This window comes from Budorcas taxicolor, chromosome 17 (genome assembly GCF_023091745.1).
Source record: "Budorcas taxicolor isolate Tak-1 chromosome 17, Takin1.1, whole genome shotgun sequence".
Taxonomy (NCBI): domain Eukaryota; kingdom Metazoa; phylum Chordata; class Mammalia; order Artiodactyla; family Bovidae; genus Budorcas; species Budorcas taxicolor.
In genome coordinates, this window is record NC_068926.1 from 66,293,061 (window position 1) to 66,314,394 (window position 21,334).

Sequence of the window (21,334 nt, forward strand, 5' to 3'; positions counted from 1 at the left end):
GTAGGTTCTCACACCTACCCTTCAAAGCCTCTGGAGATGGGGGAATGATTGGAGTGGTCCAGATGAAGGCATTGAGCCAGCTCAAGGGTGGGGTGACCCAGTGGAAGACAGTGGTGGAAACAGGTGTTGGCTTTGGGAAGAAATTCTGATGAATTCACTGCAAGTCCAGTGTCTACGGTGAGCTCTCCTGGGTGTCACAAGCGGCAGGCTCACATCTGCGTCTCCCTCTTTGCATTGTAAGTAGGAAGTTCACCGTCTGTTCAGACACAAAGGCGATGTTAGCAGCACTTTATTGGATCTGCTCAAGGTGATTTAAATGTGTTCTTGGAGCCCATTAGGCATTTGATGACACGGAAGTGTGGCTCTGCTTTCTGGGCAGATAGAGTTACTCCTCTGTATATGCTCCCCAACCAGAGTGTATCATCCAGTGTGATCAAGCCGTTTGGGGAGATGCAGATTCATTCCCTATAGGATTTCTGCCTCAGGCTTATCCTGATAGTGTCCACAGCAAAGCCTTGTAGCTTTGTTTTTTTCACTGAAGTACAGTTGATTTACAATGTTGTGTGAATTTCTGCTCTACAGCAGAATGATTCAGTTTTACATATATATTCTTTTTTCCTAAGCTTTTCCATTATGGCTTATTACAGGATGTTTATTGAATCGAGTTCCTTGTGTTATACAATAGGACCTTTCTCTTCATCCATCCTGCATATACGAGTTTCCATCTGTTGACCTCGAAGTCCCAATCCTTCCTCCCAACCCTGCTCCCAGTGCTTCCTACCTTTTATTTGGGGTAGCCTAGGGCAATAGTTTACAAACTTATTTTAGTCTTAGGATCTTTTGGTGCCCAAATATGGAAGCTAATGAAAAGCCAGCTGCTCAGAGGCAAGTAACTAAGCCGCCCTAGGCACGTGCCTGTCACCCCACTCCCTTCGGCCCCTCTTCTGGCCCTTACTGGGTTACTAGGAACCTCCAAGCTGAAACGCAGTTGAAATAGCTGTTCTGGAAAATCTCCCAGTAGCTTGGGTCATTTTGGAAACTTGCAACCCAAACATTTAAAAGCAAAGTTTTTTTACCTAATCAGATTGCCTCCTTATAATTTATAATTGTATAACAGTTCAAACATTCATAGGGAATGACAGGATATCTATGGACCCACCCCTCACTTTTAGAAAATCTTAACATTTTGCTTTGGTTTTTGTGGTGTTCAGTCGCTAAGTCGTATCAGACTCTTTGCAATCCCTGTCCTTCACTCTCTCCTGCTGTTTGCTCAAAAATTCTCCAGGCAAGAATACTGGAGTGGGTTGCCATGCCCTCCTCCAGGGGATCTTCCCGACCCAGGGATTGAACCCTCTCTCTTATGTCCCCTGCATTGCCAGGCAGGTTCTTGACCACTAGCGCCACCTGGGAAGCCCTTGGTTTTTGTAAAGGAATAGTAGTAGTTAGTAGTTTTGTCGCTCAGTCGTGTCCGACTCTTTTCGACCCCATGGACTGTAGCCTGCCAGGCTACAGTCCATGGGATTCTCCAGGCGAGAGTACTGGAGTGGGGTGCCGTTTCCTTCTCCAAGGGAAACATATTAAAAATACTGTTGAAGCCCTTCTCACCACGTACCCTTTCCCCAATCCCTCTCCTCTCTCCTCTGTACTCCCTCCTCAGAAGTAACTCCCCCTGAATTTGCATTAATTGTCCCCATGCAAGATTTTTACTATTAATACATATATTAATATATATTTTTTCTGTGAACACAAATATGTATCTATGCATGCATATATACCATATAAAATATATGTATGTTTCCTAAGCAGCATTCTTTGCATGAGTTCACATTTAGCATCTCTATCATCCTATGCATACTAATCTACAATTTCCTTTTCCAGCTCAACTGTATATTTTGGAGATTTATCCGTGTTGAAACATTTAGCTCTGTCTCGAGCACTTTACCTCCTGCACCATATTTGTTTGTATGAATTTATGTGTGCACTTTCCTCCCGTGGATGCTTGCCGCCTCCAGTTTTTCACAAACTGTTGCCGTGTACATTCCTGTACACGTCCCACCCTGAACACTTCTTTAGCGTGTAGGCTTTCAAGCTGACCTGACTGCCACCAGCTATCAGAAATGCATGTTATGCTGAGACCCAGCGCAACACTCATACATACACAGATACACAGTACTCCTAGGATGCTTTCCAAAACAATAAAACAACCTGTCTTAGCTGAAAAAAACAAAAGACAACTGTCTTAGCTATTTCATCATTTTAAACTGCGGTCATGACTCACTGTATAAATTCTGCAACCACCAGTGGAAACCTCCGTTTCAAAATCGGTGCCCTGGAGCATATACACACCAGGAAGGAGCGTGGCAGGAGCATGGCAGCCCTGGGGGCTGTGCACACCTTCAGAGTTTACGACAGAGGGCCAAGTGGGCGTGCAAATGTACACTCCACCGGCAGTATACAAGAGCATATACAAGTTGCTCCGTAGCCTCGCCAGTACTTGGCCTCAGCTGGCCTCTTCATTTTGACCAGCATGATGAGAGCAGAGCAGTGTCTCGCTGTGGTTTTAGCTTGTCTTTCCCTCATGAGCAGAGGGCATGCTCGACCTTCCCAGTTGGTTATTGGCTGCTTGTGTTTGCTCTTGTGTGACTTGCCTGCTCATATCCCTGGCTTATCTTTTATTAGGTAATTTCATTTTGTCTTTAGCTTTCTTGGCCCTTTGCTTTTTTTCTCTATAAACTTCTTGAGATCACTTTATCTTGTTGCATGAAAAATAGGGGGACTGTCATAAAAACTAATTTAAGTTTTATAGATCATTTGGGGAAGCTGACAGTTTTATGATGTTGTCTCTTTGGTATCCATGAATCTGTGCATACGTTGTCGTTATTCACGATTTATTCTGTGCCCTTCAATACTTTTATTTCACTTTTTTCATCTTCCCCATTCTAGTTAAATTCATTCCTGAGTTCTTGACAGTTTTGTATTGTTGCTACTATGAATAATTTTTCCCCCCAATTACTCTTCCCAATATCTCCTATTTCTTTTTCTTGCCTTATTGCACTGGTGAGAAGGCCCAGTACAGTGTTGGGTAGGAGTGATGAGAGTGAACCTCTGTGTCTTTTCTTTTTTAAAAGTTAAAATACTTCTGTATATTTGCAAATGGATAGCATTTGCCTGGGAAAAAAGGGGCCTTTGTTGCTATATGCGGGCTTTCTCTAGTTGCGGGAAGCGGGAGCTACTCTGGTTGCGGTGCATGGACTGCTTGTTATGGTGGCTTCTTTTGTGGCGCTTGGACTCTGGAGCGTTGGATCAGTACTGGCAGCACACAGGCCTTAGCTGCCCTGCAGCACGTGGGATCTTCCTGGACCAGGGATCAGACCTATTTCCCCTGCATTGGCAGGCAGATTCTTAACCACTGGACCACCGGGGAAGTCCTGTTATTTCAGGTTTTATTTATTTATTTATTTATTTTATTTCAGGTTTTAAAAAGGAGAAGATACTAGGGTTTTCTTCCAGTGCTTTTATCCTGCCTTACATAAATATGTATATGTGTTTATACAACACGAACACCATAATGTTTTGTGTTGTATTTGTGTGTATTATATAAATGAAATTATACTGCTTATATAATTCTTATTTTGGCTTTATCATTTGCTCAGGAGCTTTATATTTTCATACATACATGTAGCTCTTTTTAATAGCTGCACAGTGTTATATAACTTGAAAATGTAAGTGTTCCTTTATGCTAGGATTTTTCTAGGGTACATATAGAGTGGTGAAATTACTGGTTCTTAGGGTATACATATTTGTTTCAGCAAATGCTACCCAATTGCTAAAGTGACTAGACCCATTTGTTTCATGCACCAATCAAGTATTTGTTGAGGGTCTACATATCCCCCTACTGACTTGCTGTGATCTTGATTGAGCAAGGCATGTTTTCTCTCTGAACCCCTAGTGACTCCATCTATCGGAGGAGGGAGCTGGGTGGACCCTACAAGCGTACGAGATGGCATAATGATAGGGTATGCAGCCTGAGAGTGGGTCGGGAACGACTGCCCTAGAGACGACAGGGAGAGGAGGAGGGTGCTGGTGACAGCCAGGCTGAAGACAGGCAATTTACATGCCCTTGGCCTTCGTCTCAACTCCTCCATTAGTGCAGTGACAATTCGTCTGGAGCTTTCACCCCAAAGCCCCCTTTGGAAGGCCTGCTACCCTTTTCCGTGGGGGAATTCACCTTCCAGGATCTCCCAGAGGAAAGAATGGCAAGCAGGGTTAGCAGAACGTGTGTATGGTAATGTCGCCACTGAACAAATAAATACCCTTAACAAGTACAGAGCTATATAATTGCACTGGTCAAAGATAATTACGAGATTTATAGACCATATTAATTCATAATGTACTACAGATGGTGTGGTCCAGTAATGGAGCACACATTTACAACTATGAAGAAATAGTTTTCTTTTTCATCCTTGTCAGGGTGATGCAGTGACTGAATATATGTGTCTTTGGAGAAATCTACATTTGAGCAACTTTCTGAATGTGAGAAGCACCAAGTACCCTCCCATCTTCTCCACCCTACCCAGGCTCAACCATTGCGAGTCTGGCAGCGAAAAGATACAACATGTTTAATGTTTCTAAATCTGATACCCATGTTGATTACCCACACTTGGAGCAAATCTGGATGCGTTTTACAGTTTCCCAATGTATGCATCTTGGTTTATTTTAGTAGAATAAAAGAGGTGAAAAAAAAGTTCTTCCTCCTATGGACTTCAGAAAAGGGGGGAGGTGACAGGGATAAAGTGGATTTTAAGATATGACAAAGGTAAATTCTGGACCACAACAGATGTGGATTTGGGGCCCTAATAGACATGGTTAGAGGTGGGTTTTGAGAGAGACAAGTGGATTCTGGGACACGGTAGAGGTAGTTCCTGGACAAGGATGAGATGGATTCTGGGACATGAAAGAAGTGAAGATTCTGGAAATCGGTAGAGGTGGTTTCTAGAAATGACCAAGGTGGATTCTGGGACAGGGAGAGGTGGATTCCAGGGCAGTGGTGAGGTGAGAGGTGGGTTCTGGGACAGCTACAAGTAGATTCTGGAACAGAATGGATGGACTGTGGGCTGGCAGTCCCATTTGTTCCCACAACCCACCTGTGCAGTTTTCCTGGTGCCCATCAAACGACCCGACCTGTGGCCCCGGGTAGGCTTATTTGTCGTGCACAGATCTTCGGTCAAACACCTCCTTGCTCAGAGAGGTGTCCCTGGGGCCTCCACTCCCGCATTCCACCCTGCTGTTAAGCACCCTCAGCCTATCCTGTCCTTTGTCCTGGTACCACTCAGCCTGGTAGGTGATTGTGGGTTTGTACCTGTGATTACTTGGGGCTTCCCTGGTGGCTCAGCTGGTAAAGAATCCGCCTGCAATGTGGGAGATTGAGGTTCGATCCCTGGGTTGGGAAGATCCCCTGGAGAAGGGAACTGCTACCCACTCCAGTATTCTAACCTGGAGAATTCCATGGACTGTATGTCCATGGGGTCACAAGAGTCAGACAGGACTGAGCGACTTTCACTTCCCCTGTGATCACTTGAGCATCCCCCTACTCCGGGCTAGATGGTGACTCCCTGTAGGCAGGGGCCCTGTCGGAGCTCCCTGCCTGGGTAGCAGCAGAGTCAGCCCCAGAGAGCGTGGTGGTGGTTGTGGTGGTTTAGTCGCTAAGTCGTGTCCAGACTCTTGCGATCCCGTGGACTGCAGCCCGCCAGGCTCTTCTGTCCATGGGATTCTCCAGGCAAGAATACTGGAGTGGGTTGCCATTCTCCAGAGAGGTTGCCCAGTAACTAGAGAACGAGCGCACTTTCCATGATAACTAAGGATCTTGTCGGATTTGCGATTTCATTCCAAGGGTCTAAGAGGCCTTATAAGTGTATGATGAATCAACACGTCAAGGAAAGAAGGGTGTCATGTCAGGGGCATGAGGAAGTGAGGGAGGAAGGTGGGAGAGAGGAGAGGGGCAAATGTAGGAGGGAGAGAACCAGAAGGCAGAGAGAAAGGGACCAGGGAGGGAGAACGGACAGGGGCACCCAGGGAGAACCGGCAGCGGGGAATTAACGCCCGGCCGCCCCGCCTGCGCGCGCCCTGGGGCCGCGTGGGCAGTGCGTCTCCCCGCTCCGGGCCGCGGCCGCCAAAGCCACGCGAGGCGGGCGTCGCGGTCGAGGCCCCGGGGGACGCCGCGCCCGTGGGGGGCGCCGCCGGGCGCCGGGGGTCTCGGCCCCGCCCCGCAGGCCGCCTCGCGCCCGCCCCGCCCGCGCCCCTTCCCCGAGCCGCCCGGCCGCGCGCGGCATTGTGGGAGTTGTGGTCCCCGCGGAGCGCAGCGCGGCGTCGGCACCGGCGGGGGGAACCGGCTCGGCTCCGGCTCCGGCTCCGGCTCCGGCGGCTCCGCGGCGCGGGCAGGGGGCGTCCAGGCGTCCGCGCCCTCGGGCGGCGGCGTCGCCCCGGCCCCAGCGGCCGCCCCCTCCGCCCCGCGCGCCCGGGCGCAGGTAAGCGGGGGTCTCCCGGGGCTGCGGGGCTGGAGGGCGGCGCGGCCGGGCCGATCCCTGCGAGACGGGGAGGAGGCGGCGGGGGCCAGGCGGCTGCAGGCCCACGGTCCCCACTCCCGCCGGTGCGGCTTCCGAGGATGTTCAGCGCCCCGCATCCTCGCCCCGCGGAGGGGCCCCCCGCCGCCCAGCGCTAGCTACGTGCTTGAGCGCCGCCGCCTTGGCAGTGTTCGCGGCCCGGGCATCCTCCTCTTCCTCCCTGTGGGTCCGCCGTGTTCACACCCCACCCGCATCACCCTCCTGGGTGACCGTCCTCCTTGGTCTTTTTCCTCCTCCTCCCCCCGCCCCTGTGCATCACCCACTTCCCCTGTTTCCCGTGGTGACCCTCCCTCACCTGTCCCAGGAGGTATCACCTTAAGCCGTCTTCCCTAATCACCCACTGTTCCTGTCAATACTCTAGCCATCGTCCCATTCCTCATCCGCCCCCCGCCCTCCTGGTAGTCACCATCTGTCTAACCTATCCTGTGTCCTCCCCTTTTCCCCCAGCCTCCTGAGTGGGTGGGTGCTGAAAAAGCTGGCCCAGAAAGTGAGGAGGAGAGGTCTGGGGTTCTCCGCAGCAGAGGGCTGGCCCTGGGCAGGCTCCTGGTTACATGCCTCACGCTTCTTGCCCTGCTCGTTGGAGGTCTTCTAGGGTGTCCTGACCATACCCTGAGAGTGAGCAAAAGCTCTTAAGCACTGGGCAGCCTCTTGAACTGGTGATGTAACTGGACTAACCAGGTTCGAGCTGAGTCTCTCTCCTAGATATTCATTGTACCCGAAGTTGTGTTTGATGGAACTTGTTCATCCAAAAGTGGCCACAAATTCAGACCCTATTCCCCAGAGCTGAGTGACTTTTAAGATCCGGAGTTATTAAACTAAGGACAGCAATGAGGTGTCCCCCTCCCTGAGGAGGACAGCAGTGGAACAGATGTGCAAAGAAAGCTGGAAATGACTGAGGCAAGCGCTAGGTGGGGACAAGGGGGAGGGCAGGGATGGAGCTTGGTGACATTCATGCCCTCCCAGCTGGAGGGCTGGGGTCTACGGGTGTCAGATGTTAATAAACCAGTGCTTGATAAACTGCCAGTCACCCTGCAAAGGTAAAGGTTTAATTTAAGTGTCACGTTTCAGCTGTGAGCTTGTTAATCTACCTCTGGGCTTAGGTTCTGCCAGGATAGTTAGGCTAAAAGTAAGGGACAGGTGTGAAGAGTCCTGTGAGCTCGGTACTGTTTGTGAATTCGTGAGCAGGGTCCGAAACTGGGGTTTGGAGCAGCAGGAGCTTCTGCTGTGTTTTGTTTTGAGCTCAGCCCAAGGAGCATTCATGGCTGGCGTTGTACACAATGAGGCTTTCTGGGGGTGGGGTGGGGAGGGTTAGCAGTGTGGGTGTCCAGTAGAGAGAAGCCCCTGTCATCCACCCAGTCCCTGGGGGTCTTCATTTTGATTGATTTGAACCGTAGGCAAGGCTGATGGAAAGGAACACTTAAACAGGTGTTTGTTAAATTATAATCATCTCTTAGAACCTTTAAGAAAAATCTTTCCTCCTGAGAGACTCAGTGTAAACGTTCCAATTAGGGCTTCAGCTCAGTGAGGGGGGAAATCCTTTTAGTAAAAGTGCTTGTTATCACACAGATGTTAGTTTCACACTGAATTTCAAGAATCCTGGGGTTCTGTTTGGGAGAAGGCTTGCAAGCAAAACACCTTTCTGCAGGATTTTCCTTCCCTGGTATTTAAGAGGAAACAGCTGCTAGTGATGGGAGGACCAGGGCCCGGGCGGGGTTGGGGAGGGGCTCTTTCCATTCAGGGACCCAGCCTTTCCCTTTCTCCCGAATCTGTGAGGAAATGGAGGACGCGTGAGGACAAAAATTTAGCTTCTAACCTCCCCGCTCTTGTATTTTTCCTAGAAACATAAAAAATGTCCATGAATATTCAGCATGTGTGTTTCTGACTTACTAAATATCATAGTCAAGTGATTCAACCTAAGCTGGGAAGATAAAAAGTAGGGAGTTAAGGAGAAGCTAAGGGTTCCCTTTCATTTTAATAGCTCTGCATGTCTGGGGACAAAAGAAAAAGTCCCTTGAGGTGTGTGGCCACAAGAGTTTACCTTTGGCTGCTGGAATTCTCACTGCTGAGGTACCTGTCCCTGACAGCCCACCTTTGGTTTTCAGGCTCCTAGAGATGGGAGTCCAATGTCACAGAAGTCGTTAGATGATGACCTGATCATAAGCACTTTCAACCCGTCATTCCCCTCCACACAGATGAGCAAACTGAGAGTTAGAGAGGGGAGTGACCTGCCCAGTTTGGGTTCTTAGCCTTTCTGCTACGTTGCAAGGACGCTTAGGCCAAATTTAGTCCCCAGAGAAAGGGGAGGGTACAGCTTTCCTGTTTTTGTTAGTTGCCGTCTCATATTTCTGGGGGAGAGGAGAGAGGGTAGTACCAAACAAAATTTCGGAATTATTCTCCTCGAGATGAGGGAATGTTACCACACATGTAGTAGGACATAGACCTGGCCGTTCTCCACTGATTAAAAAGCGGGTGGACAAAGAGTTTCAACTGGGAAGCATCTCTGGGCTTTTTTGTTTTTTAGTTTTATTGGAGTAGAGTTGCTTTACATGTTGTGTTAGCTTCCACTGCACAGGAGGATGAATCAGCCATACTTACACATATACCCCCTCTCGTTTGGATTCCCCTCCCATTTAGGTGACCAAAGTGCATTAGTTAGGCTTCTCCTGCTATACAGTATGTTCCTATCCCCTGTTTATTTTATACATAGTATCAATAGTGTATATGTGTCAACTGGCAATGAGACAGCTGGGCTCTGATCGTCTTTTAGATTATTAGGATAATAAGCGTGCTAGACATTGGCCCGAAACGTAAGTGAGCTGTGAGGTAAAGCGCTTCTGTCTGGTTTGGAGGCCGAGACCAGAAAGGGTTTCTATTTCTCTCTCCTCCTCCTGTCCATCGTTTCACTTCATAATGCCATGGGTGAGGCCAGTAGGTAGCCTCCCAAGCGAGTAGACAGAAAATGCCCAGTGTCTGCCACGGATTGACCCCAGGGAGCCCACTTGCTTTTCCAGCTTGATTTAAGCCCAGCCTGTGTCAGAGGGCAAGAGAGATTAAATAAACAAGAATGATGAAGTGCTGTGAAAGAGAAAGTAAAATGGAGAACATGAGATTTTAAGTGCCTTTGCCATTTGTAAGATGCTTTTGAATCCAGATTTCTCTTTAATAAAAACTACAAGAGAGTTGGCTTCCCTACTGGTCCAGTGGTTAAGATTCCCAGCTTCCACTGCAGAGGGTGAGGGTTCAATCCCTGGTCGGGCAGTTCCATTAGAGATTTAGGGAGAAGCAGCATTTATTACATACCTTCTTTACAAGAGTAGGGCAGTAGATCCTGCTTTGAGGTGAGATGGGCTTTGTGTCCCTGCCCCCGCTGCATGAACTGGGGTGAGTTATAGGACCTCTCTGAGCCTCAGTTTCCTCATCCATAAAGTGGGGATCATAGCTCCTCCTGAGGATGACACAGAACAGATGGGACTGCTGCAATTATCCCACAGTACTCGACCCAGATTAGACACAACTGGCGTTTTGGGAAATGGGGGAGGAACGCACAAGATGAGAAGTGTGTCCTCTTCCAATGGGATCTGATAAAACGATCTGGGGCTTTTTGCATTGTAGTTGAGGACTTTTCCGAGTGTAAAAATGGATGCCGGTTTATTATTATTATTTTTAATCCCAGGTTTGGATTGCCTAAAAAATCATTGCACGGTGACCCGCCCCACGTCCTAAGGCGACCTCAAGCCACTCCTTCGCCCCCGCCGCAGGGACTCCCGCTGGGACTGGAGCGGTGGGCGCAGAGGTCGGTCCATGCCACCCGCAGCAGCAGCCCAGGACCCGCGGCCGCCATGCCCCCACCGGCCCAGGCAGCGCCCCGCCCCCGGCGCTAGGCTGCAGGGCGTCAGTGCCCTCGCGACCCCTGAGGACTGACCTCGCTCCAGACCCCCGTCAGCTCCCCCCAAAATGTCGCTCGAGTGGCTGGTGGCCTGGGGCTGGTCGCTGGACGGCCTGAGGGACTGCATCGCCGCCGGCATCCAGTCGGTGCGGGACTGCGACACCACGGCGGCCGTCAGCGTGGCCTGCCTGCTGGCCCTGTTCGTGTGGTACTGTTACCACGTGGGCCGCGAGCAGCCCCGGGCCTACGCCTCAGTCAACGCCCTGATGCAGGGCCCTGACGCAGCGGGGCTGCAGAACGGATTCGTGTACTGCCAGTCGGCCGAGTGCGTGCGCTGCAGCCACAGCGAGGGGCTCAACCAGAAGCTCTACCACAACCTGCAGGAGTACGCCAAGCGCTACTCGTGGTCCGGCATGGGCCGTATCCACAAGGGCATCCGCGAGCAGGGCCGCTACCGCAGCAGCCGGCCGTCCATCCAGAAGCCTGAGGTCTTCTTCCTGCCCGACCTGCCCACCGCGCCCTACTTCTCGCGGGAGGCGCAGAAGCACGACGTGGAGCTGCTGGAGCGCAACTTCCAGACCATCCTGTGCGAGTTTGAGACCCTGTACAAAGCCTTCTCGAACTGCAGCCTCCCGCAGGGCTGGAAGATGAACAGCACCCCCAGCGGGGAGTGGGTCACCTTTCACTTGGTCAACCAGGGGGTCTGCGTCCCCCGGAACTGCAGGAAGTGCCCACGGACGTACCGCTTGCTGGGAAGCCTTCGGACCTGTATTGGCAACAATGTTTTTGGGAACGCATGCCTCTCTGTGCTGAGCCCCGGCACCGTCATCACGGAGCACTACGGCCCCACCAACATCCGTGTCCGGTGCCATTTAGGTAGGTGGCGGGGGCGGGGCCTCCGGTCCTGAATCCCGCCCCAGGAAAGCTACGCACTTCATGGCACTCTGATCAAAAATCGATGGGTCAGGGGTACACAGTGTTGGCAGCAGAGATTGAGTCAAAAAAGAAAGGCGTGGTCAGTATCAACCTACTCTGACAGGTGCTCCATTCAGAGGCCCTGTCTGCCCTGTCCAGGGCGGGAGCCGCCAGCCGCTTGTGACTGTCCAGGGCCTGAAACATGGCTGGTGCCACTAAGGAGCTCGATTTTTACTTTAATCCAGAAGTTAAAATCTGGTGGCGGCTGCTGTATGGAACAGAGTAGCTCTAGAGCCAGAAGCTGTTGAAGTGGTTCTGGCGGTTTGTCACGGCGTCCAGGAGGCTGGAAGATAACCGGAGTGCCTTCCTAATCACAAGGACGAGGTGATGCTTGGTGTTACACTGATTTCGTTCAGCCTCTAAGGAGGCTGGTAATAGGCGAAGTGTGTGTAGCAGTGGTTTTGAGAACAGGGTCTGAAGTCAGGTTGCCTGTTTGCATCCTGGCTCCACCACCAGCTGGCTGGGTTCCTTTGGGCAAGTCAGTCCACCTCTCTGGGCCTCAAGTTTCCCCATTTGGAAATTGGAGGTAAAAAAGACCATTTCTTACAGAGCTGTGTTGGTAGTGTGAGTTGTGAAGCCTTTGTTTAAGCAGAGCCTGCTAGAGAGTGTTCTTGTTTAGTTGCTAAGTTGTGTCCAACTCTTCGCAACCCCATGGACTATAGCCCACCAGGCTCCTCTGTCCGTGGGCTTTCCTAGGCAAGAACACTGGAGTAGGAGTGTTCTTGAGAGAGTACTCGATAAAAGCAGGCTCAGATGCTACTCGGTGAAGAGGGATATTAGTTCTCCAGAATGCCTCCTCCCTGGTGAGTCGAGATAACATGTTGGTTACCAGGGCAACGGTGCCACAGGTTAGCATCCCACCAGAAGAGCCTGGGCAAAGCCCAGCTTAGTGGTGTGACCGCCCCACCTGTGGCACGGAGTGGGGACGAGCACGTGGAGGAGCCCAGGATGGGCTTGAGCAGGGGTATCAGAACTGGGCTCTGCAGGGGACCTCAGGGCTGCCAGGGTGGGGCGGGGGGGGGGGAGCCTGAGCCAGGCACCGGGGCCCTGAGCCCCTCTCCCCTGGGCCCCTCTGCTCCTCCTGTGCTCTGTCTGTGAGGATTGGACAGAGGGCTTTACTGCTTCAAAGAAAAAGAAAATTAGATTGAGGCAGTTGACACCGTTTTGAGTATTTCAAGAGTAAAAGCAGGACACGATCGGGGCCCTGGAGGGAGTGGCCTGGCTTCATGGCCAGCTGTGAAACTTTGCGCAGTAACTGTATCTCTCTGGGCTTCAGTCTCCACATCAGTGAGATGAGCAGATAGTACTCACTCACAGGAATGTTGAGAGGTTTCAACAAAGTAACATCTTCCATGGGCATTTGACACAGCGCCTGGCGCATAACAACATTCGATAAGTGGCAGCTAGGATGTTAATGATCAAACGGTGTGTTGGGCAGTGTGAAAAACTAATCCATAGAACGTGGTCCTGCCCCCAGGAGACAGCAGAAACTGCAGGCTCCGGAAGCACACACACCTGGACTCGGATCCTGGCTTAGCCCATTTGCCAGGCGGCCTTGGGTAGGCTCTGAAGCTGCGCCTCAGTTTTCTCCTGTCTACAGTGGGGGTAGTACCCATCTGGAGGGCTGATTGGATGATTAGAAATATGTCCTGTGTGTTAAGTGCCTGGCAGGTGGAGGGCAGTCAGGCAGAGGGGGCTCTGGTTAATCAGAGACGTGAGGTGATCATCTTAAGTGATGGTCGTGGTCAGTAAGGTCTCTGTGCGATGCACCGGGATGCGCTCTGAGCTCAGGGGACCCGGGCGCTGCAGGTAGGCTGCTCTGGGGAGAAGGGTCTGACCCTGTGGGACCCTGGGACCACTCGGGTGGAGCGAGGGAAGAGCCGTCCTCCGGAGCAGGGAAGTCTGCTGGTGGGCTGAGCTGGCCCAGTCGGTGGGAGCAAACCACAGGGCACCCTCCCCGCCCCCGTCAGGCTGAGGAATTGAGGCTGTGGGCACAGGAAGCAATGCTGTTCTTCTTAAAGGTTCTCCTTGTCTTTTGAAAGCTTCAGAGTGATGCGTAGGGAAGGGCATCTGAGGCAGAATTCAGGCAGCGTGAGTAGGAAGGGCTGGTGGCAAGAGCACCCAGGATCCGCCCCCTGGGTATTAATGCCTGTTGTGTATCAGTGCCGTGTACACGCGCGTGCTTGTAATACGTGTCTGCATGGGCCTCTTTATGACCTGTCCTTCCCCTCCCTGAGTGCCGCCTGCCACCAGAGAAACTGGGTCACCCGTGTCACCCTGGACAGCAGGCGGTGCTGGAAGGCGGCCCACCGGCATGGGCTGTGCCGTGGCCAGGGCGAGTGCCAGGGCTGGGTTTGCCATTTCCTTCTCTTCTCTGTCCTGCCTACATGATCCACCCAGAAAGGAAACAGGGTGTGTGAGACTCATGTGACCTTGTGTGTCGACTGGAGGGTCTGGAGCACGAGGTCAGAGGCAGGGAGGGCCTGGTACGTGCTGGTGGCCACACCGTCACCAGTTAACCTGGCCGTCGTGGGGAGGCCCCTGCGGTTCCGGGACTGGGCCCTGGAAATGCACACGCACCCCTGCCTCCTTTTCTGCCTTCTGTCCTCATGGGGCCTGGGGGGGTCATTTCTCTGTGTGACTGCAGCCCCAGCGCCTCCAGTTGGCACAAGTTTGCCGAGACTGCTCCAAGCTTCCACTAGACGTGGCATCACTTAACCCCTCCACGCTGCCCAGCCATCGTGCCGCAGCGCGTAGGGGCTGCAGTGTCCCCAGCCACTACCACAGACCTCCAGGGAACCGCCTCTGGAACTAACCAGGCAGATGTTAGCCAGGAGGCAGGTGCCCGGCCTGCACACAGGCGTGTGCACATTCTCATCGGGAAGCCCAGTCAGGCTCTCGTCCCTTCCTGAGTATTGCTGGTGTTCTTGGCCGTCTGGATGGTGATGCAAGTGGGTCAGCTCGTGTCTGCCTTGCCCGCCCTGCGGGCCAGCTGCCAGCCTCCTGAGGCAGGGCCTCGCTGGACAGAGCCCTTTCTCCTATCTCTTGTCTCCGTTATTGGGCGGTGGAGACAAAGCAGCAAGCCCTAAGCCAGAGAGGCCGGGGACGCAGGACTGCCGAGGCAGCGTGGGGGCCTGTCTATCCCCAGGAGCCACCCAGATGCTCTGTCTGTGGGGGTGCTGACTGTTCCTGCCAGCCAGGCTGGCTCTGGCAGTCAGCTGGGATGGTGGGCCGCAGGGAGGCTGGGGTACAGGGGAGGGAGGAGGAGGAGAGGGAACTGGGGCTGGGAAGCGCAAGCCAGGCTGTCTGTCTGTTGTACTGTGGGGACTGGTAGTGAATCACTACCCAGAGAGAGGGGAGCTCCTTTCCGAAACCCTGGGGTGGACTGTCCCTGTGGAGAACCACCCATTCCTAAAGGCCTTCTGCACCCAAACCAAGCAGTGAGGGGACACACGGAAGGATGTGGCCCGCGGGGCTCTCCATCGGGGCCAGTGAGTGGCAGGCTGAACCCCTTTACAACCCTGACCTCCCGCAGCAGTTGTCACTGTAGTGGGAGAGGGTGGTTCCAGAGGCAGAATGGACTGTCAGCTGAGCCAGTGAATGTACTATTGAGAGCTGAAACTGACCGTCTGCGGGGAAATTGACAACCACTTAGCATCACTGCTACTGACGTGTCAGCTCACACTTCCTTCATACTGTCTAGTGTTAGACCAGCCTGCTCCATGGAGCCAGACAGACTGGGGTTCGAATTTCAGTTCCCGCAGGGCTGAATAGCGCTCCCAGCTGGTCACTGAACTTCTCTAAGGCTCAGTTACTGCACCTGGAAAGCATGTGAAGTGATGTCTGTAAAGTGTATGTTTAATGCAAACCCCTGCTCGCGGTAAGTCTTTGGTGGTTGGTAGCAAGGACAGTGGTCACACAGCCTGGAAGGCAAGTACGCCCACGGCCCCTCTTTACAGACGAAGAGCTACGGCTCAGAGAGGTGGAGGGATTTGCTTAAAGTCACCTAGCACGTAAAGGTGGTTGTCTGACCCCAGGTCCTTTGTCTTGCCCTCTCCTCCTCACGGCCTCTGTTTCAGTTCTGCCTCCATCCATGCTTCCTGGAGCCATCCATTGGTGGTTCAGGGGGTACATGAAATCCTCAGGCTGTTCGGAAGCTGTTTCCTATGTGTCAAGGGGACATTAAATCAGAGCAGTGGGTGCCGACTGGCCCAGGGTTGTGGTTGTCAGGCTGGGACGCAGAAGACAGAACCCCACCATGCCAGCGCCTCTTGCAAGGCCCGCTGCCTCCCAGGTCGGGCCCACTCACCATCTTCCGAATCAGTTAGGTGGCTGCAGGTGCCTAGGCGACCAGAGTGCCAGGGGCCCGGCGCCCTTCAGACGCTCGGGTTGGAGATAGCGGCGTGAACGTGCACGCACAGCAGCGTTTCAACCAGACCCCGTGTCCGGGGTTACGTACCCGAGCCCCCCGCCCCGTGCTTTTGTTGAACACAGCAGTTCCCTCTCTGAGGGTTGTCAGTTACCTCTCAAAGCTCGCCGTTTCTTTAGGGGTGTCTCCAGCTTCCCAGAGTGAGGCTGGGGAAACTTGGCCTGTGAACATGCCATGCTTGGGCCTTGCGATGGACCCCAAGGCGGGGGCACCCTGAGGGTCTTAGCGTCTTTACTCTCAGCTGGAGCAGCCCTTGCCTCTCGTGCAAGTGGAGGTCTGATCCCACCTGCCTCGACCTCCAGGGGTCCTAAGGCTGGGCTTCAGGAGTCTCTAGGTGAGGTGCAAGCCTCAGTCAGTCTGTGCTGTGATCAGAAATGTCCCTGGCCCAGAGCAGATTAAGCCACGGGAGGAGGGAGCATTTCTGGGGAACACAGTGGGCGTCTGGGTGCACAGCCTGGCTCTGTCCTAGCAAACTGCAATCCGGGCTCCCGAGGAGTGAGGGAGGGGGAAGGCGGGGCTTCGGAAGTTGAATGCCCCTCCCACCCCTGCCGAGGCTGCCCTCCTGACTTCCAGCATCCTGGTCCTGCCCCTCTTCATCCTCTCTTCTCTCCTCTCCCCCAGGTCTGAAAACCCCAAGTGGCTGTGAGCTGGTGGTGGGAGGGGAGCCCCAGTGCTGGGCAGAAGGCCGCTGCCTCCTCTTCGATGATTCCTTCCTACACACCGCATTCCACGAAGGTGAGTGCCTGCCTGTTCTGTGGCCGCCTTTAAATATATACATGTGTATACTTATATATACTTCAATTTTATCTCTTTAGAGCTGTTTCTGGTTTCCAGAAAAACTGAGCAGAAAGTCCAGAATGTTTGCCCCTTGATGCGACCTTCCTCTGCATACATTTTCCCTTTATTAACATTTTGCATGGCCGTGGCACGTTTGTGAACAGTGGCCGTGTCATAGTTTATGTGAAGGTTGACCCTTGCTGTTGTCTATTCTGTGGGCTTGGACAGATGTCATGGGTCCGCCACGGGACGAGCGCACGCAGTAGCTTTCCTGCCCTAAACGTGCTCTGCGCTCTGCTCCGAACCTTCTGGGGCCCTCTCCTAGGGTTTGTTCAGGCAGAAGGCAAGCCTGCGCTCTGTGCCAGGGGGCAGGAGGGGTCACTGCCCGGGTGCTGCCCGCGTGGGTCCGTCTCCACCGTGGTCCCAGCTCGGGGCACTTTGACCCTCTCCTCTCGCCGCCCTCCCCTCCCCTCCCCCAGGTTCAGCGGAGGATGGCCCGCGGGTGGTTTTCATGGTGGATCTGTGGCACCCGCACGTCGCGGCAGCTGAGCGGCAGGCCCTGGATTTCATCTTTGCTCCGGGACGATGAGAACGTTGGTCGCGCTGGAGTCGCCAGGAGTGACAGTGGGTCTGCCTGGGTAGACAGGGTTGCGGCCCAGCCCCCCGGCTCCGTTTGGACCCCATGCTCAGAAACCTGCCTCAACTGAGAGCTCGCATTTGGAACTTTTGTTTTTTTAAGATCACATTGGGTCCCTTTTTCCTTTGGTTATTGAACAGTAGGGAATTTCCAGCTTGTATTTCCTTAGATTTTTTTTTCTCCCCTTCCCATCGTTTGCTTCTGCGATTCCTTTCTGCCTAAAAGCGCGTTCCTCTGTGCTGCAGCCAGAGGCCCGATGTCCCTGTCGTCTGGTGTCACGCGCACTGCTACTTGGTCTTGTCAGTGCTCTGAAGTAGAGTCGCCAAACGGTTACTTGTCTGAATGTAATAACGTAAATCTTCTTGTGGTCATCTTAAGAGGAAAAAAAAAAACAAAAAAAACCAACAACCAAAAAACTGCAAAGCAGGGAGCTGGCGAGCATGGCCTCTGCTGCTGTTACGTCACCTGGGGCCGTTCCGCTGCCCCAGGGCAGGGCGCAGTCTGCAGTCAGCATCGCCACCTGGTCCCGGCCAGCTGCGGCGTTGGCAGGGTGGCCCTGGTCAGGGGCAGGGCCAGCCCACCATCGCTCACCTCACCCTGAGCCCCGTGAGCTCGCTCACGGCAAGAGCTTTGGGCTGGCGGGACCGGAGGCTTCTCTGTAAACATGGCTTTCCGAACAGAGCCGGGGTTGGCATCTTCTCCTTCGAGAGCCCAGCCGGGGCTCCCTCGGATCTGTCTCTGAACGTGTGATTTGCTTACCTCACTGCCTACAGAAGCCCTACTGCCAAACCGGGCCCGGGAGGTTCCCCACTTGAGCTGTGTGGAGTCCACGGCACTGAGCGTTCAGACCACCAGGCTGGCCCGCGGGCGCCAAGGTGGGGCGAGCAAGGCCTCCCTCCTCCAGGGACATTCTGGAAAAGCCTCTCTCTGGCAAAACTGGGAATCGTAGGTCCGCCCAGGATGTGTCTGTTTTTTGCTTTGGAGTTCTGCTGCCTGTGATTTTCCATTTGTCTGTCTGTACATAAACGTTCAAATGCTGGGCTCGGAGATCACGCTGGGGTCAGCCTTGTGCCTGTCACCGCACAAGGGCACAGCTCCAGCCCCCCTCAAGCCAGCGTGTGCTCGTGAGGACCCTGGGCGACCTGCAGACCCAAAGGACCCACAGTCTCAGCGCTGGCTTATTGGTCTCCTGTGAAGGACGTGTCTGGGTTATGGCGCCAAGTCTGGAAACAGTTCCATGTCAGCCAATGTGTAAAGGAGTCACCGCCGGCCACACGAGAGAGGCATGTTTGGAACAATGTATTATTGCAGAGTTGGGCGGATAAAGCCATGGAGAGGCACGGAGCACACAGTTTGTCCCGTGTCCAGGTCCAGCATAAAGAAACCATGTCTGCATTTGAGTACACTTTCTACACACCTTTCTCAGCGATTAGGATGCAGGAAGGGCAGAGACTTCTGCCCCGCCCGAAGTCTTTCTCCTCCTCCTCCAGTTTCTTGTTAAAGAGTCACTGAGGTGCATGATGTGTCTGCATCCTGACTGCTGTCCGTCTACAGAGCTGGCAGCCCACACCCATCCCCAGCTGCCTGTGCTTCCGTGACGTGGCGGGGGACCAGGAGGTAAATAAAAGATCTTGCTGAAAACCAGAGTGACGTGGTGAAGGTGGCGTGTGGGGAAAGAGACGTGACTTGGGCGGAAGCTCTGGGAGGGGCGCGTATGAGCTGGAGGCTCTTGGTTCCTGGATCATGTCACGGAGACAGGTGGGACCCTGAAGGTGGTCACATGCAGTGACTGAAGCAAAGTGTAGTTCTGATCCTGGGGTGGGGTGAGGAGCAGACCTATGGAATGTTCAGGAACTGCAGGCGTCAGCCCCGGGTAGAGAACCAGGACCCTGTCCTGCCTCAGAAAATCTGAGGAGTCGGGACTCAGCGCTGGGAACTCACTCCTGTGTCCCCTTGGGCCAGTCACTGTCCTTCCCATAGAGACGCAGCGACATCGGTCCCCTTCCTGACACAACGGGGGTTCTGAGCAGTTAGGGAGAAACAGGTGAGGAGGAAGGGTGGGTGAGGGGGAGCTGGGTGAACTCACGGGGCCAGTGGTAGAGGTGGTCAGGGGCGCCGTGTTGCCTGTGTCTAACCTCAGGGCCCAGACCCTCGACGGCTGCGTTTTGAATCTTGCCGCTTAGAAGCGGGACCAGGGCTCTGGTGACCTGGAGCTGCCTGGCTGCCGGGTGTCTTTACAGCAAGGCTGGCCGGGCCGCCATGGCTCCCCTGAAGGGTGCGTTGCCAACTTGGCGGGGGATGCCCAAGGTGAGAGAGGGGAGCTGGCCTGCCCGCCCAGCTTCGGATGGGATGCCCTACCTTCCACCGGGAGACAGCCAGCCCCAGCTGGCTAGGCCAGAGCGGTTGCTCAGTGTGACAAGGTCATCTCCCAGGTCTGCTGTGCACCTGCTTGTCACCCCCCAAAGTCACCTAGATTGTCTGGGTTCTGAGCCGCCTTGGTGACATCGAGTGCCCTGCAGCGTGTGGCGGGAAAGGGGGAGGGTAGTCCTCACTCACTGGTTTTGCACTTTGCACACTATGGTCACCTGGGGGGCTGTTGAGAAATACTGGTACCTACCCACCCCCCTACCCCCCCCCCACCCCCGCCTCCCCCGCCTCCCCCAAGGCATTCCCGTTCTTTGTTTCAGCTCATTTCCTGGGCTGAATCTCCAGTGTAGCTGGGGCTGAGGGTCGTTGCCCTGAGTAGCAGAGATGATGAGGCCTCTGAAACCAGCCAGCTGGAGGCTCGGGGCTGAGCTGTGTCCCTGTGAGCTGGGCAGGCCTCCTAATCTTGGTCTCTAGGGGACAGCCACTGTTTCTAACGCCCTCCTCCAACGGTACTTTGAGGAGCCTCTTGTATGAGCGTTAACATTGCCATTCTCAGTCCTTGTGTTTCTACGACTTGACCCAACCCAGGCTGCAGGACTGGGCATATAACCCATACCTGACCAATCAGAGCTTTCCAGATTCCTGGGTACTTAGGATTGGGTCAAGGCTAGGCACATGACCCACATCTGACCAATCAGAGCCTCCCAAACGCCTAGGTCCTCAGGGATTGGGGTCAGGGCTGGGCACATGACCCACACCCGACCAATCAGAGCCTTCCAAACTCCCAGGTCCGGAGGGGTTGGGTCAGGGCTGGGCACATGACCCACACCTGACCAATAAGAGCCTTCCGAACTCTTAGGTCTTCAGGGATTGGGTCATGGCTGGGTACAGGACCCCGGTTCTTTCCTGGGACCGTTGAGAAAAAGGCAACTGTTGATGGGATGGGAGTGGGGAATCCAGTGTGAAGAAAAGCTGTGAGTGAAACCCAGAGGAGAGCAGGCTCATCTTGTGGAGACACCTGAATCCTGATAGAGCTTTGCCTGGAAGCAGCCCTACCTCTGGACTTTTCCATCACATGGGCCAATAAATGCTCTTTTAACTCACGTCCAAGTTGTTTTTGTCTGTTGCTCCCCAGATGTCCAGATCCACTTTGTGCCTGATGCTCCCTGGCCTAGGATTAAAGTGAGGTTTCAGGAAGATAGTATCATGGTGAGCTGTGGGTGGGTGGGAAGCGCTCCCTACGTGTTTTCAAAATGTAAACACGATAAGCGAAGGCTCAGTGCAGAGTGCTGTGTTTAAGGATTATCACGCTCTGCTGCCAGCCGCCTCACCTCCCCATGACATGTTCGTCCCCGCTTGAATCTTACTAACCAGATGTAAACACTGGGGACAGGACAGAATGAGGCCCTGTATTTTAGAGCTGCTGACAGATGGCAGCCAAAATACTCCAGCAGAGTGCAGCTTTGGGTGGCAGGAGGCAACACACGCAGAGATTGACGGACTCTCTGCCTCCGTCCCAGGTGCACACAGTGGTCCCAACTTCAGATCACCCACTGTTTCCCGTAATGCCCCCTCCTGCCACCCTGGATGCAAGGTGAGTGCATCTCATCATTGAGTACAGATGGCACTGTACCTTCTGGGAG

At 53.7% G+C, this 21,334-nt stretch overlaps 1 protein-coding gene across 1 annotated transcript; it reads left to right on the forward strand.

The window, feature by feature from the left end:
* The first annotated feature begins 10,574 nt into the window (after positions 1-10,574).
* Positions 10,575-17,290, forward strand: ASPHD2 (aspartate beta-hydroxylase domain containing 2). Its single transcript, XM_052655017.1, has 3 exons — positions 10,575-11,382; positions 16,532-16,645; positions 17,167-17,290. Exons 1-3 carry the CDS (start codon positions 10,575-10,577, stop codon positions 17,274-17,276), a joined length of 1,032 nt encoding a protein of 343 aa, XP_052510977.1. The 3' UTR covers positions 17,277-17,290.
* Positions 17,291-21,334: the final 4,044 nt, after the last annotated feature.